General features: G+C 40.4%; 1 protein-coding gene across 2 annotated transcripts in view; it reads left to right on the forward strand.

Annotated features, from left to right (window-relative positions):
• MGAT4C (MGAT4 family member C) overlaps positions 1-12,551 on the forward strand; it is a 393,337-nt gene extending 380,786 nt beyond the window's left edge. For both annotated transcript variants that reach the window (XM_077265457.1, XM_077265455.1), the window contains 3 exons: positions 5,378-5,527; positions 9,158-9,302; positions 10,950-12,551. In XM_077265457.1, the coding sequence (XP_077121572.1) occupies positions 5,429-5,527; positions 9,158-9,302; positions 10,950-12,106 (1,401 nt within the window). In that variant the 5' untranslated portion in view covers positions 5,378-5,428 and the 3' untranslated portion in view covers positions 12,107-12,551. The remainder of the gene's footprint in view (positions 1-5,377; positions 5,528-9,157; positions 9,303-10,949) is intronic.
• The last annotated feature ends 5,408 nt before the right edge of the window (positions 12,552-17,959 follow it).

The following is a 17,959-nucleotide window of genomic DNA, read 5'->3' on the forward strand; positions in this document are numbered from 1 at the left end:
GCCTCTGCGGCCGCCCTGACCCACACAACGCCCCTCGGTGTCTTATTTATTGGGACTGCGAGGGTGTGATTGATGGGCAGGATCAGTGCATCAGTTCGCCTGTCCCTCCTCTCCTTCCGCCTTCTTCGGACTGTGCGGCTTCATGGCCGTGGCATGCGATAAGGGATCAGATGACGCCGCACAGTCTGAAGCGGGTGTAAGGACCCGAGTGTGAGAGGCGAACATATGTGCTGCGCCAGGCCCTGAATCCCAGCCCCGCAGTGTTTTAACAATGTTAAGACACTGCGGGGCTGGGATTCAGGGGCATCGCGAACCGCACCGGCCGACATTACATGATGCCAGAAGATGGGCAGCGCTAACGGCGCTAGGCCAGGGGATAACACGACAGCGCAGACTCCTGTACAGCAAATAACAACGCTCGGGAGGCTGCACCCAGCACCAAGGTGGGATTCTTGACACCTGTGCTGCGTCTCATTACAAAGGGAACTCTCGCCTCCATTACACAGTTTGACTGTATAAAGGGCTAAATGTTATACGTGTTCCATTCAGCGTGTGCAAGGAGAAAAATTACAAGAGCAACCTTTGACTTGCGCAGCACTGCTGCTGCATAAGCTGTGGCTCTTCTACTTTGTAACCCCTGAGGGGGGGTTAAAGGTGACTTTTGAAATCGGTTCAATTAGGCTTCGGCCTACACTCTGCTCCACCTGCAGAGCCCGGGCTCCAACAACGCTAGTTGCTGTCCGGAAGTGCTGGCTGCACAGAGCCAAACACCTCGCCAATGTGTCAGTGGGGTCCAGCACCGCCAGCTGTTCCCCTGCTGTGTAGCCGGCAACGTGTCCTGCAAAAGCCACGCAGACACAACACACCCAAAGCTGCCGCCTGTGCAGGCTTCGGCCTACACTCCCCTCCCCCTGCTCCTCCTCCTGCTGTCCCTGGGCTCTAACACACCGCCAGTTGGGGCCCTAGGAAGACAAGCTTGAATAGGTCCCCATCCGGGTTCCAGTACCGTCAGCTGGTTCTCGGCAGTGTCTTTTGCTCTTGTACCTTCTGCTCCCCATCCTGGTTCCAGTACCGTCAGCTGGTTCCGGGCAGAGCCTTTGGCTTAGGTGCCTCCCTCTGGGTATCCGAGTTCCACCAACGTCAGGTGGTCCTTAGTAGTGCTTTCAGGCACGGGTACCTCCTGCTTAGTAACCGGGTTCCAGTAACGTCAGCTGGTCCTCGGTAGTTCCATTGGCTCTTGGACCTTCGGCTACCCATCCGGGTTCCAGTACCGTCAGCTGGTTCTCGGCAGTGTCTTTTGCTCTTGTACCTTCTGCTCCCCATCCTGGTTCCAGTACCGTCAGCTGGTTCCGGGCAGAGCCTTTGGCTTAGGTGCCTCCCTCTGGGTATCCGAGTTCCACCAACGTCAGGTGGTCCTTGGTAGTGCTTTCAGGCACGGGTACCTCCTGCTTAGTAACCGGGTTCCAGTAACGTCAGCTGGTCCTCGGTAGTTCCATTGGCTCTTGGACCTTCGGGTAGCCATCCGAGTTCCAGTTCCATCAGCTGTTTCTCGGCATTTTCTCAGCCTTCTTGTACCTTCTGCTACATTTCCAAGTTCAAGACCCGAAAGACGATGACCCGGAAGACCACCCCTAAGATGATGACGACACCAGAGACGACAACCACCGAGATGACGACGACCCTGGAGACGATGACCCTGAAGACGACCCCGATGACGACGACCCCGATGACGACGACCCCGATGACGACGACCCTGGAGATGACGACCCTGGAGATGACGACGACAACCTGGAAGACCGAGAAGCAGAAGAACAAGAGGCTGCAGAACAAAGAGCAGAAGAACATTAAGCATAAGACTAAATATCAGAGCAAAAGATATTATCTAAATTATAAGCAGAAGAAGACTAAGCAGTGTATGGGGGTGAGTCCGTTCCTCCTCGTGGTGCCCCTGGATAAAGCCTGATGCTGCAGGCCAAACTGAACGCGGACAAATGTAACTGTTTTGTGACAGGCAGAACGGAAGGTGTAATCTTCAAACTTTTATAGATAACAACTACGGGAATGCCTGTCACAAATAAGAATATGATGAAGAAGTTGAATATAAAAAAGATAATAGTTAAATAAAAAGAATATGAACAATGTAAAAAAAAATATATATATATACGTAGAAAAGAAGAAGATGAATAAGGTGAAGAAGTTGATGTCACAGAAGCTGATGATGAGGATAATGAAGAAGAAAGTGTGGGAGAAGTAAAAAATAGGGTGAAGGGCGTGGAAGTAGTGAAACATCAATATCTGACAAAATAAATAAAAAATTAACATAGTCAAATTCTTTCTAACGCCGAACGTCATAAAAAAATTAAAAATACTGCTATTCTATTTGATTGGGATAAACCCCTGTGCCTTTAATGTCTCCGCCACCTCCCCCAATACATCCTACATTATTCTTAGTTGTTTTCCTTCATGTAGAATTAACCTACAAGGAAAGAAAGGGTTTATTTTAATTCCGATATTTTGGTCCCATTGACTTGCATTGGGATCGGGTATCGGTATCGGATTGGATTCCGATACTGTGACGGTATCGGCCGATACTTTCCGATACCGATACTTTCCGATATCGGAAAGTATCGCTCAACACTACACATGACGCATGCGTCGCTACACGTCGCTGAACCTGCGCCCGACGCAACGCAGCCTAAGGCTGTTAACTGGTTCATGCAGCTTTACATGAACACCCTATTCTTACATTATGGCTGGTCCGAACAACGAAAGCAATTGTTACCATCCACCTCTCGTGTCTCCCTTTCTCCTCATAGTTTGTAAGCTTGTAAGCAGGTACTCACTCCTCTTGGTATCTGTTTTGATCTATGTTTGTTATGTTGTAATGTCTTTTGTAAGTCCCCTCTATAATGTAAAGTGCTGCAGAATATGTTGGCGCTATATAAATAAAATGTATTATTATTATTATTCTTACTTCGGATCAACTGTAGTATTATAGGTTGTGCTTTCTAGTGTATTATTTATTTGCTATGTGAGACCAGATTGTATGTTCTCATTTAAGAGTAATTATTATGGAGATTTAACCCCTTCATGACCTTGGGATTTTCCATTTTTCAGTGTTCGTTTTTCGCTCCCCTCCTTCCGAGAGCCATAACTTTTTTATTTTTCTGTCAATTTGGCCATGTGAGGGCTTATTTTTTGCAGGACGAGTTGTACTTTTGAATGAAATCATTGGTTTTACCATGTCATGTACTAGAAAACAGGAAAAAAATTCCAAGTGCGGTGAAATTGCAAAAAAAGTGCAGTCCCACACTGGTTTTTTGTTTGGTTTTTTTGCTAGGTTCACTAAATGCTGAAATTGACCAGCCATTATGACTATCCAGGTCAGTACGAGTTCATAGACACCTAACATGACTAGGTTATTTTTTATCTAAGTGGTGAAAAAAAATTCCAAACTTTGCTAAAAAAAACCAAAAAAATTGCGCCATTTTCCGATACTCGTAGCGTCTCTACTTTTCATGATCTGGGGTCGGTTGAGGGCTTATTTTTTGTATGCCAAGCTGGCGTTTTTAATGATACCATTTTGGTGCAGATACATTCTTTTGATCGCCTGTTATTACATTTTAATGCAATGTCGTGGCGACCAAAAAAACGTAATTCTGGCGTTTTGAATTTTTTTCTCGTTACGCCGTTTAGCGGTCAGGTTAATGCATTTTTTTATTGATAGATCAGGCGATTCTGAACGCGGCGATACCAAATATGTGTAGGTTTGATTTTTTTTTATTGATTTATTTTGAATAAGGCGAAAGGGGAGTGATTTAAACTTTTATTTATTTATTTTTTTCACATTTTTTTTACTTTTTTTTTTACTTTTGCCATGCTTCAATAGCCTCCATGGGAGGCTAGAAGCTGGCACAACACGATCGGCTCTGCTACATAGCAGCGATCTGATGTTCGCTGCTATGCAGCAGAAATGCAGGTGTGCTATGAGCGCCGACCACAGGGTGGCGCTCACAGCTGCCGGGGATCAGTAACCATAGAGGTCTCAAGGACCTCTATGGTTACTATTCAGAAGCATCACCGACTCCGATCATGTGAAGGGGTAGGCGATGCGCTCATTTCCAGCTGCCCGGCCGGAAGCGCCGGTTAAATGCCACTGTCTGCCTTTGACAGCGGCATTTAACTAGTTAATAGCGGCGGGTGAATCGCGATTTCACCAGCCGCTATTGCGGGCACATGTCAGCTGTTCAAAACAGCTGACATGTCCCGGCTTTGATGCGGGCGCACCACGGAGCCCTGCATCAAAGCAGGGGATCTGACCTCGGACGTACTATCCCGTCCGAGGTCAGAAAGGGGTTAATTCTCAAGAGCAGTAAGAAAAAAAAGAGAACCATGTTTGCCCTGATATCAACTTTTTAGCTCCTGAAAATGATGCCCATGTTGTTCCATATCAAACACTGGGAAAAAAGCTAAAACAAAAATTGATCTAGACAGTGCAATGGGAATGGGACTTTCAGGCCTTCCATGAAACAAGTAAGTCACAACACCAACACTTGCCAGAGCAAGAAGTGTTATCTTCGGCAGGCTGCACCGCGGGAATAAAAGATCCTTGGCAAATAGATCAAGGTTCTTATTAACAACCAACACATTTGTAATTTTGGGCATCTGGTGTTATTTTTATATTGAAAAAGGCATCAGTCCGGCATCAAAATGTGTTGGTTCTAATTTTGAAAACTTGTTTAAAATGCCATTACTCCTTAATATCTGGAGCGCAGCCCCTGAATGTGATACTGTCTACTCTGGGAAATACACATCTGGAGGTTTGCGTCTCTCCAGCCAAGGGGCAGCAGCAATGGTTTTCCATGCTTCTTTAAATATTGTGCCTTTATACCACCTCTCCACATGAGCGATATCCCCATTTTACCCCCTTTACCTACATTATTGCCCTGTTGTGCGCGCTTTTGTCCCTATCTAGATTTCTTCATAACACCAACACTGACATTTATGTGATGGAGTTAGCATTTACTGCATGATGGGATTGAAGGAGTGAGTGGTGGCAGATATTAGTGTACATAAATAATGAAGTCATTGTCTGTTATTGTATTGTTATTATCTGGATACCTGCTTTCCTGTAACTTCATAAGTGCAAAATGGATATACATAAGTGACCAATTTTGTATTGCCCATTATATGCAACATTTTGTGTATAACAATGGAAATATGGAACACAATACTGTATGTTTATTCTAACGTTATAAAATTGCTACACTCATCTTGAAAATTAAACTTGCCATTGTGATTAATAGTCAGATATTTTACTAAGATAACAAGTGATAAAGCCAAAGATCCCATGAATATATGTTTTGTCTTCTATTAGGAAATATATGTATTTATTCATACAACGACTGAATCTAAATATCTGGATAAAATGAGATGTTTTCGAAAACGATCAGCATTGCCAGTCCTTGGGGTTCTAATATTTTGCCTGCTGTTTATGAATTTATACATTGAAGATGAATATGTTATGGTAAGGAGTAATGTATTTTTGCCTATTTGATCTTTGTGTTATTAGCTTGACATTGCTTGCAATTCACTTATAAAGATATCTAGTTAGAATTTTATGTAAAAAATTGCCTGTTTCAAGTGTCTAAGAATTAGACAATAATAATAATACTGCCACATAACGTCTACCTTAGTAATCAAATATATTTATTACAATGCATTTTAGCTAAGATACTAAGGAGTTTTCCTAAGTCTTTATTTTGGGGGTTGGCTGCTTTGAATAATCTTTACTTGCAAGAAAAGTTCCATGGCATTAAGCTGATTGCAAAGCATTCCCCTACTGGGCCTCACAGTGATTATCTATAATTTGTGAGTAAACCAAGTATCATTTATTATCTAGGATTTGCAGGACTGAACTTGGTAATAGTAGATTATTTATGGATAGCAGTCTTGAGAAGCTAATCAAATAATTAGGCACCTGGCAAGAGCTGAACGAAGTGGGAAGTGTAAACTTAACTCTGATTTCAGAGTACACTACAACCTCAACACTCGGGCAGTTATCAGTCACCTGAGCTACTCTTAAAGGAAATTTGTCAGTAGGATCAATCCTCCTTAGACATCTATATAGACATGCTGGTCAGAGGAACACAGATCTATATCTCAGTCTGCCTGCAGGGCTTTTTTTTATATATAAGACAGAGTTACCAGTGTGCTGTGTACTCTCTGTTCTCCTTATTTCACTATGTTACCAGTATTTTTGATATAGGAAAGATATATATCTTGGTACCATGTTAGCCAGTAGATAGAAAAATATTTAGAATTGAGAGTCCTCAGTGGTTGATACCTTTTAATGGCTAACTGAAAAGATGGTAACAAATTGCAAGCTTTCGGGACTACTTAGGTCCCTTCATGAATCCCTGATGAAGGGACCTGAGTAGACCAGTATTTTTGTCAGTTATAATCACACACAGTTCTGCAGTGAGATCAGGAGAGCCAAGAGTAGCCATGTCATATCACACTGATAACCCATCCCCTTTTTAATTTAAAATAAGCCCTGGAGGAAGATTCTCATGCAGGTTATCCACATCTGGCCAATGTAATACAGGAGCCCTAGCAAAATGGGATTTCAAGGAGACAAGTGCCTCAGAGACCTCCTTGGATCATAGCATAGGGTGAGCTCCCTTCTTGGTGAGAGGTACCAAAGAGCAGCCAGAGTAAAGAAGTGGGGAATGAACTGGCAATAGTAATAATTAAATCCCAAACACACAGTTTTGCAGTGAGATCAGGAGAGCAGAGAGTTGCCATGCATGACATATCACTCTGTTAACCCATCCCCCTTTTAACTTAAAATAAGCTCTGGAGGAAGATTCTCATGCAGACTAATGTCTGGCCCATAGTTCTTAGCAACTTATTTACATATAAGAACTTGGAATTCTCCTGGAGTAAGACACCAGATTATAGATATAAAGGTATAATTTTATTCAGCCTCCTATAATCTGCATACCCATATAGACCACTTATAAGGGTTGATTCTACTGACAGATTCACTTTAAAAGGCCTTGGATGCTGACATCAGAGATGCTTCCTAGGCTATTATGATAACCCTGCATGGACTAGCATAGAGGAAAAATAGATATAGGAGAATGAAGCAAAGCCCAGCACTGGAACTAGAACAGGTGAGTTACACGATTGTATCCATTTCATGAAAATGTCTGGTGTTCTTTTAGTTCTCCCTCCCTTTAGTTCTCCCTCAGAGATTTTATATAACGTGTTAAGTCCTAGTGGAAAGACAAAGCAATTTCTAGTGCATTATTAATGGTTGGCCAACACAATAGCAGGAATTGCCCCATTATTTAAAATAAATTTCAAAGTGTGAAACTGAGTTACAGAGCATGTGTGACCATTGCCACTGAGCAAAATAGGTGGATGTTTTGAGAGGGAATCAAAAATGGTTTACTTTTTAAAGCATTTAAAAGCAAAAATATGTGAATTTATTATTTACACTACCGTTCAAAACTTTAGGATCAATTAGAAATGTCCTTATTTTTGAAAGAAAAGCACATTGTTTTTCCAATGAAGCTAACATTAAATGATTCAGAAATACACTCTATGCATTGTTAATGTGGTAAATGACTATTCTTGTTAATGTGGTAAATGACTATTCTAGCTGCAAACGTGTGGTTTGTAATGCAATATCTTCATAGGTGTATAGAGGTCCATTTCCAGCAACCATCACTCCAGTGTTCTTATGGTACTTTGTGTTTGCTAACTGTGTAAGAAGGATAATGAATTGTTAGAATACCATTGAAAACCCTTGTGCAAGTATGTTAGCACAGCTGAAAACAGTTTGGCTGATTAGAGAATCTATAAACCTTTGAGCTAGTTGAGAATCTGGAGCATTATATTTGTTGCTTCCAATAAACTCTCAAAATGGCCAGAAAAAGGCCATGTGAAACTCGACAGTCTATTTTTGTTCTTAGAAATGAAGGCTATTTCATGCGAGAAATTGCCAAGATTTTCCACAAACAGGCTCTAACCAGAGTAGAAAGAGAAGTGGGAGGCCCCTAAGCACAACTAAGCAACAAGACAAGTACATTAGAGTCTGTAGTTTGAGAAATCGACGCCTCACAGGTCCTCAACTCACAGCTTCTTTAAATAGTACACGCAAAACACCAGTGTCAACGTCTACAGTGAAGAGGAGACTCCGGGATGCTGGCCTTCAGGGAAGAGTGGCAAAGAAAAAGCCATATCTGAGACTGGCTAATAAAAGGAAAATATTAATATGGGCAAAAGAACACAGACATTGGACAGAGGAAGATTGAAAAAAGTGTTATGGACAGAAGAATCCAAGTTTGAGGTGTTTGGATCACAAAGAAGATCATTTATTAGATGCAGAACAGCTGAAAAGATGCTGGAAGAGTGTCTGATGCCATCTGTCAAGCATGGTGGAGGTAATGTGATGGTCTGGGGTTGCTTTGGTGCTGGTAAAGTGGGAGATTTGCACAAGGTAAAGGGATTTTGAATAAGGAAGGCTATCACTCTATTTTACAGCGCCATGTCATACCTTGTGGACAGCGCTTGATTGGAGAAAATTTCATCCTACAACAAGACAATGACCCAAAGCACACCCCTAAATTATGCAATAATTATTTAGGGAAGAAGCAGGCAGCTGGTATTCTATCTGTAATGGAGTGGCCAGCGCAGTCACCAGATCTCAACTCCATTGAACTGTTGTGGAGCAGCTTGACCGTATGATACGCAAATAGTGCCCATCAAGCAAAACCCACTTGTGGGAGGGGCTTCTGGGAGCATAGGGTGAAATTTCTCCAGATTACCTCAGCAAATTAACTGCTAGAATGCCAAAGGTCTGCAATGCTGTAATTGCTGCAAAGGGAGCATTCTTTGACGAACGCAAAGTTTGAAAGAGAAAATTGTTATTTCAAATAAAAATATTATTTTCAAACCTTGTCAATGTCTGGACTAGATTTTAAATTCATTTGGCAACTCATTTGATTAATAAAAGTATCATGGAAAATACAAAATTGTCTGGGTGACCCTAAACTTTTGAATGGTAGTGTATGTATTGTATAAATCAATTTATTTATTTCAATTCTGTTTTTTGTTTTAATATTTTACTTTTCTTATTTTTGTGTAGGAAGAAGATAAAAGACTTAGAGATGCAACCACACACCAATTAAACTCGGATTCATTTGGCAATACAGTCAGAGAGTTTTCTAATTTCTCCTCATCTATAAATGTTACATATCAGATATTAGCTGGAATACCAATATCACGAAAACGTATGTAATTATTTCGACCAAAAATCCAGTTTGTTTTATTTTTAGAGTAATTATCCCACAAAACATTTATCATCTTTTCATAGGATAGTCTTGTTGAAATAATTTCCTATTGTCAAAAAATCAGCTAATCAGTGAACTTCATATGGATGAAAACTAAATATTTTTTCAAATCTAATAATTGCTTTATTTTTAGCTTATTTTTTTACTAAAGTACAAGTATCACAAAGGTGGTAAGAGCAGTTATCAATACACATTTTTATGCACATATTTCAAACAGCAAAAGAGTAGAGTAGTGCTTTACTTCAAGGGACAAATATCTAATCAACCAAGTGATGTTTCATCTCTAATCAGCAGCATTTTCCAGTATGGTGTAAAGAAGGAGCTAGTTTGGGACGAACATTGTTTGGATTAATAAACATTTGTTACTTTCTTGTCAAGTACTGCCTTTCTCCTCTCAGTTATTGAGATAATATGGCCAGGACCTTTCTGATGGGCACTAAGGTTAACTTTCTTTATTGCACCACTGTCATTAATTTTTTATTTCAATGTATTAGCTAATTATCATGTATTTAACATTCTAAAAATTGTGCACTGTGCCTGTATGAAAGCACTTTAAGTTCCTACTATTCCATGCTATGAATTTGTGGGTACTATTTGTGCCACCATATGATACTATCATACAGAGTGGTACTAGGTAAATGTACTAAGGATGAGTGAATCTCTCAAAATTTTAATTTTGACAAATATGTTCAAATTTTCTGCTTATCAAAAGTATTGCAATCCAAAGCATCCAATTGTCAACATGTGACATGAATAACACTCTAAGGCAGTGTTCCCCAACTCCGGTCCTCCACAGCCACCAACAGGTCCTGTTTTGAGGATATCCTTAGTATTGCACAGGTTATGGAATGCTTGCCTGTCCATGTGATGCAATTATCACCTGTGCAATACTAAGGAAATCCTGAAAACATGACCTGTTGGTGGCTCTTGAGGACCGGAGTTGGGGAACACTGCTCCAAGGTCTCCTCAGATTGTAGCCTAACCATTTCAAGCTCTTTTATGCAACTAGAACCTTAGTAATATCAAAGTGACCTCAATACACATGGCTTTGATTAAACAGAGGGTACAGTAACTTGAATTAACAAAGCCTTTTTAATAACACACTCTTCATTCTTTTTAAAATTTCAATCAAGGTCAAAAATATAACGTGTTTGATCGAATAAAGAGTGTTTTTATGAAGATCTGGATGCTGAAACCATTCCAATCCCTTTAAATAGATTAAAAAGATAACAAGTAAGAAACATTTTTAGTTTATTTAATCTTGCCCAAAGTTCATCAAATATACCAAAGTAAGAAAGAAAAGTCCTGCTCATATTTCTTAATAACTAATCAATATCAAGATTCAGTGGCTGCTAGATCTGATTGCAACACTACAAATTGGCCTCTCATGATAGTAAGCACTAGATTATTAAATTAGAGCCATGTATAATGAACCCTGAATAGATATCACTTTGAAGAGGTTTTGAAAGCCATCTCAACCATCTAGAGCAATTGCAAAAGGAGTGAAGCACAGTGATTTACTTTGTTATATATAAAAAAAATTAAAAAGAACAGTGTGAGTACTCACCATCCCTTCTTTTTGTGTAGGATTTCTAACAATTGGCCTATCATCTGTGAAAAGGAAAAAAGGAAATTATTTGCTTGAAACTATCAAATCTGTGTTCGAACAGTCAAGCTATGAAGAGCTGAAGGAGATAGCTGTTGTTGTTCATTTAGCTGATTTTGACGTAACCTTGTGTGAAAGCATTGTACAAGATATATCAAGAAAATTCTCCCACCATATTATTGCAGGAAGACTGGTAATAATCCATACTCCTGTACAGCATTATCCTGTATTAGAAGGCTTGAAAAGAAATTATAATGATCCTGATGCTCGGGTTAAGTTTAGATCTAAGCAAAATGTTGACTATGCCTTCTTACTCAATTTTTGTGCTAATGTCTCAGATTATTATTTAATGCTTGAAGATGATGTTAGATGTGCCAAGAATTTCTTGTCAACAATTAAAAAAGTGATAAATTCCAGGAAAGGATCCAACTGGGTGACCTTGGAGTTTTCAAAACTAGGATATATTGGTAAACTATATCATACTCATGATCTACCACGACTTGCCCATTTTCTACTTATGTTTTACCAGGAAATGCCTTGTGATTGGTTGCTGATTCATTTTAGATGCCTGTTAGCCCAAAAAGAAACAATTCGGTTTAAGCCATCTCTTTTTCAGCATATGGGATATTATTCATCATATAAAGGTGCAGAGAACAAATTAAAGGATGATGACTTTGAAGAGGACTTGCTTGATATTCCTGATAACCCCTCTGCAATTATCAGCACCAATATGAATACATTTGAAAATTATGAGATTAATAGGGCTTATAGCAGTGCAGAAGAATACTTCTGGGCCAAACCTCCTTCTAGTGGTGATTTTTATCACATTGTTTTTGAGAAACCTATAAAAATAAGCAAAATCAAAGTCATCACAGGAACTGAAGATCGTTCAAATGATATACTTCACCACGGGACCCTGGAGGTTGGAGAAAGAGTGACTGGGTCTAAAAAGAACAGAAAGTGTACAACTTACCTTAGGTTAGGTGATTTTATAAATGGATACTTTGAAATAGACAATATAGATCGTAAAGTTCTATTTAACATTGACTGCATTCGAATTTTAGTGACTAGAAATCAAAATGAATGGCTAATTATTAAAAGCATAAGTGTTTGGACTACAGAGACTTTGAACCAATAAAAATAAATTGTTTGCTGCCTTCCTAATGGAAGAAAGACACTTCAGTTCAATGACAACTGGTCTATTTCACTTATGGACTACTTTTTTGCTAATGTGTGAAATGCAAATGGAAAAATTAATGTGAAAATGGTCTTTATATTTTACTATTTCTGTCAGGCAATATTGAAGTCTATTGGTGTTTTTGGATGTTCCCTATTTTATATTGAAGAGAACCATAATTTTCCCATAACAATTTTTGTAGCCTATTTATTTGAAGATTTTAAGTGTTAAATCTATGGGAATGTCACTAAGGATATACACAATCTGTCTTGCTTTTATGTTTGTTTTGTCTCTATGGTACAGTATTTTACTACCTCTATTTTCTTTTGTATATTGAACCCATTTTTTTACCGTAAACTTATAAGTTTAATGCACAAGACAAACTTAATTAAACACTGTGATTGAACACTGTGGTTTTTTTTTAAATTTATTTTATGCTTTACTACGAGTTGTTACAGTTAAATTCATTAAACTTTGGTTCAAGTGCTAGCCTGTGGTATTTTTGTAATATTTAAAAAAAAAAAATGATTTAACTTTTAATACAGTTTATCTATTGACTATTGACAATATTTTGGGCCAGATATTACAGATGTGGCCTTAGAGGGGTTGTGTACTATTTAGACAGCACCTTCTCAAATATTAATTTTCCAAAGTTAACACCATTGGCACCATTACAGCAATGTCGCTCTTAGTCTCCAAGGCTATTGGGTTGCTATGCTCTAACTTCCTTACGGAGAACATTAGACATTAGAGGAAAGTGTGAGCACTACAGCCCATTAGATATTGCTGATTATCCGAAAGGCTCAAGTGGCAAAACAGTATCACACAAGTCCTGGTAGAACCAGTGTCAACATTGTGTATTAAGGAGTGACTGTTTAGTGAGGAGAGACAATGTAAGCTAAAACATAACTTTTAATGTGTGTAGTCTAAAAATCTGGATAAATCATAATAAACAAACCAAAGTGATAAAGTGCAAGTGCTAATTAAAGTTACCAATGCTCAGTAATAAATGGTTTGGTCTCACCACTTCTGTAGTAATTCTCTGCAGGTCTCAGTAAAAAATATGTGGTGAAAAACAAATTCTAAAATGTATTTAAAAAAAAAATCGCACCATGTTCCGATACCTGTAGCGTTTCTATTTTTCGGGATCTCGTGTTGGGTCAGGGCTTATTTTTTGTGCGATGAGCTGTCTTTTTAATGATACAATTTTGGTGCAGATATGATTTTTTGATCGCCCTTTATTGCATTTTAATGCAATATTGCGGCAACCAAAAAACTTAATTCACGTGTTTTTTCTTTTTTTCTCGTTACGCTGTTTAGCAATGAGGTTAATTCTTTTTTTATATTGGTAAATAAATCCCAAAAAACTTATGAAGAAACATTTTGCTAACAGATGCATTGCAAACATAATACTTTGACAAGAAAATTGCTCAATCTAACAATCTGCTTGCACTGTGAACGAGTTTCCTTTGTTGCCATTTTATGTGAATAATCTAAAAAGACTAAAAATTCTTTTAGTATACTCTCTGGTTTTTATGAAACATTGAATATAATCCATAGATTGGAGCCCTTCAACGTAGTATTTTGCACAATTTTTTTATAATTAAAATTTTAATCAGAATATTCATCTACTAATCAAGGAACCATTTTAATAGACATTATTTTCTACTTTCTACATTTATATTCATTAGTCAGAATCATTAATTTTTCTATTTCAAAGAATTGTTATTTAGATTGCAAATTCACACAGAGTAAAATTAATGCTGCTTATCTTTGCTGAAAAATCTCTATTGATGTTATCCTCTGACAGCTTGTCTTTCATAGTTTCTTGAACAATTTATCGCATGCTGGCCATTACAGATGAGTGAATATTTCAATGTTCGGTTCAGATTACGATAGCTGAATTTGCAATATTCACCAATTTATTCGTTGAATATTCGCTGAACCTAATCGAGCGCCATTACAGTCAATGAGAGGCAAAAACAAATGCATATACAACAGTTTAAAACAGTTCCAAAAGCTGCCAAAACACATCAAACGAGGGGCAGACACCAGGAAAGTATTCTCAATTCATCCACAGTACAAATTGTAGCATGGCACTGCAGCAATCAGCCATGTATGAGGTATCAGGGTCTGGGCCAGCATTTACAGCTTTGAATTGAACATCAAAGGAAGATGAGGTGGGTGAGGGATCGGTGTAGGCGTGCTGTGCTGGGAGCCCTGATACCACATGTAACAGCTCAACCTGCTTTCATGCTCAGCCACACTCAGGTGGCACAAATATCAGTTTTGTAGACTACCATTGTCATAAAAATCTAAGGATAGTAACACAGGTAGTTGAGTTAAAGGAAGTAGAGGCCTGACATTCTCTGAGGGCCTACTGCTACAGGAAAAACACATGAAGGAGACCCAACCTGGAGTTTACACATTTACAAAAAATAGTAGCAAACACCAACAAAGTGGCATGAATTGTAATAGAGTAGAACCAGTATAGTGGAGACTGACACTTCTTCCACTACAGCCAACCCAGCAGCTGACCTACAGAAGGTGGCAGCTGAACCCAGTGTGTACTCTGCTATTGCCCAAAGAAGAATGCAGGAAGGCACTGTAGGGACTGGCTGAAGAACAGAAAAACACTGGCAGGTATGGGCTGGACTGTGTGTTAGACAGATTGGCACTAGCAGGTGCCTTCTGGACTGGCTGATGGACAGAAGAGTTCAGATAGGTATGAGCAGATGGACACAGACAGGTAGGAGAAGACAGGTACTGGTTAGGCAAGCAAACAGGCAGACCTGGGGAACCAGACAACTAGCAAGCATGCAAGGCAAATTAACAGCCACCTTCATATTGGAAGAAGAGCCTTAAATAGAAGGTTTTGCCCAGCTATAGGCTGGGAATACCTTAAGTTGATGCAGGCGGTCCCTTTAAGAGGGAGGAAGCGTGCGCACGCCCTATAAAAAGTACCTGGTCCTACAACTGAACCTTGGGGACACTGACACAAAGGGGTGATGTGAGGAGGTAGTGTGTGAATGGGAGACACTGAATGTCCTGGGTTAGGTATGAGGAGATCCAACAAAGGGCCAAGTCTAAAATGTCAACAAATCAGAAATAAGGCAGAAGCCAGGTCCAGGAGAAGGTGGAGGACAAACTTGCGTCACTTTCATTTGGGGTTAATAGGTGGTTTGTGACTTTAGCCAGGGCAGTTTCAGTGGAATGATGCGGTCTGAAGTCAGATTGCAAGCAGTCAAAGAGGGAACAAAAGAAGAGGTAGGAGGACAGCTCAAATTGGACGTGATGTTCCAATGGATTGGAGGCATAGCGGAGAAATGATATGGGGTGAAAGCTAGACACAGGGTGTCTAGAAAAAAGGTGGACTTTTTGAGGATGGGTGTGATCAAGGTATGTTTAAATCAGGAGGCAAGACACCAGTTGTTAGTGACAGGCTAAAGAGGTGGGTTAGGCTTGGGATGAAGATCTGTTCATTCATTGTATGCCGTGGGCATCAGAAGTATACTCCAAAGATTCACAGAGTCAAGAGGAGGAAATCATCTGCTCAGATGGCCACATTTTTTCTCAGTTTGATCCAGGGCAGGATTAAGTTGGGTCCGAACATAAACCAAACCATCCTCAACAGACGTTAACCCTGTTGGGTGAAGGTAATCCATTCATGATGAGATTTAGATACTTGAGGCACCTGCGGACTGTACTGTGCTGTCAGGAAGAGGAGGAGGGTGACTCTAAGAGCAAGAAGTGGGAGAACACAGAGGATGATGATGAGGTAGTAGATCTGACTTGGTATCAACTCAGAGGCATGCAGCTGAGTAGCTCAGCAGGGGGAGGAGGAGGAAGAAGATGAGGAGGTTACATAGACACAGAATTATGCAACCATGGCAACCTATGCATTCTGAGCCCCAAATCTGGCAGAGGACAACAGCATTGGCAGTTCTGCAGTTGCTTAGACAGAGGGTAAGAGGTGAGCTACCTGGCAGGAGATTGAACTGAGACAGACAAAGCCCAGATCAGGGGTGTTACCATCTTTGTGTGTCTCAGATTGAAAGGTGTGAGAGGTTATAAGAGGTAGCGATAGATAGGAGCTGGAATGCAGTTGGGGAGGTGGGGTTGTTGAAATCTCCCAGGATAAGGGTTGGCAATTTTGAGGACATAAAGTGTGGCAGCAACCCATAAAAGTGGTCAAGAAATGGGTGGGCGAGCCTGGGGGGCGGTATATGACTGCTACTCTGAGGGAGAGGGGATGGAACACCCTGATGGTGTGAACCTCAATAGAAGAATGGCATGCTATCAGCCTGCATTTATTTATTTGGTTTAAAACAGGATTGTTGTTGTTTTCAGCGAGGAGTGTAATGTATTCGTGGAGTTAGCAGTGATCGTGGGATATACACTTATTCCATATGCTCTAATCAGGAGGTGTATAAGCCATATGCTCACTATTACTGTTCAAGGAACTTATTATTGTGAACAGCCTGCGGCCTCCTCGGATGAGCGTCACTGATTCGTGTCATTGTCTGGATGATAGGGGCAAGCTGAGAGCTACTCATTACAAAGATCAGAGCACTTTTTTTCTGCATGACTCAGGGCCTGTGATCTCTGTGATTATTGCATGGCCATTCCAATCTGTTGGCCATGGAAATCCAGCCTTTCCACCTTGTGGATACAGATGGCTTCCGAAAGCTGATGACCGTTGCAGTCCCCCAGTACCAGTTGCCCAGTCACCATTACTTCTCTAAGAAAGATGTGCCTGCGCTACAGCAGCAAGTCACAGACAACATCACCATTTCCCTGAAAAATTCTATGTCTGCCAGGGTGCATTTCAACACTGACACCAGGACACTGACTGCTACACAAGTCTTTCAATCCTCAAGCCTTGCAGGGCGCATGGGGATGGAGAAAGAAATTACTATACACCATAAGATAGATAACTAAAGTACTAGACAACATGGTTGGCGAACTAAACTACTAAACAGCTATGATTGCAGAACTAAACAAATTAAAACCAGAACATGGAGAACGCAACTAATCAACAACAGGGGTTGGATAAGTAAACTACAAAACAGCCATGATTGCAGAAGGAAAAAAAAACACACCAAAACATGGAGAACTAAATTAACAGAAAACAGGGGTTGGAGAACTAAACTACCAAACAGTTTCGGTTGTAGAACTAAACTAGTTCACACCAGGGGTTGGAGAACTAAAGCAGTTGACACCAAGGTGTTAGTAGACACCAAGTCTTGGAATTCCCAGGGCTTGGGGAACAAACTTCTGTATGAAACAATTCCTCCAGTGCTTCTACCTTCTCCACCTCCGCTTGGGACTCCATCTGCACCCACAACTTCTGCTTTATTGAAGCACCCGTTCCAAAACTGGAGAAAGAATTCCCTCTCACCTCAGTACTGCGTAGCTAGGGCTCATCGCAATCCGGCAGTGTTTACATTAATATGCCTTGGAGATTGCAGTCATGCAGATCAACAGTTGTGGACAGCTATCCATTCCGAGTTTGAGCAATGGCTGTCTACACTCAACCTGGAGCCAGGTAAGACAATGTGCAATAATGGTGCAAACCTGGTGGTGGCCCTACGCCAGGCCAACCTTACACACGTGACTTGCATGGCTCACATCATCAACCTGATGGTACAGCAATTCCTCCGCCACTGTCCTAGCTTGGATGTGCTGCAGTAGAAACCACTGTCATTGTGTGCTCACTTTCACTATTCCATTTAAGTTGGCATAGAGATCTTTCGGAATACCGATTAACCAGTTCATATGCGATGTGACCACACAGTGGAATTAACCCCTCTC

The sequence above is a fragment of the Ranitomeya variabilis genome, chromosome 5 (genome assembly GCF_051348905.1).
Source record: "Ranitomeya variabilis isolate aRanVar5 chromosome 5, aRanVar5.hap1, whole genome shotgun sequence".
NCBI lineage: Eukaryota > Metazoa > Chordata > Amphibia > Anura > Dendrobatidae > Ranitomeya > Ranitomeya variabilis.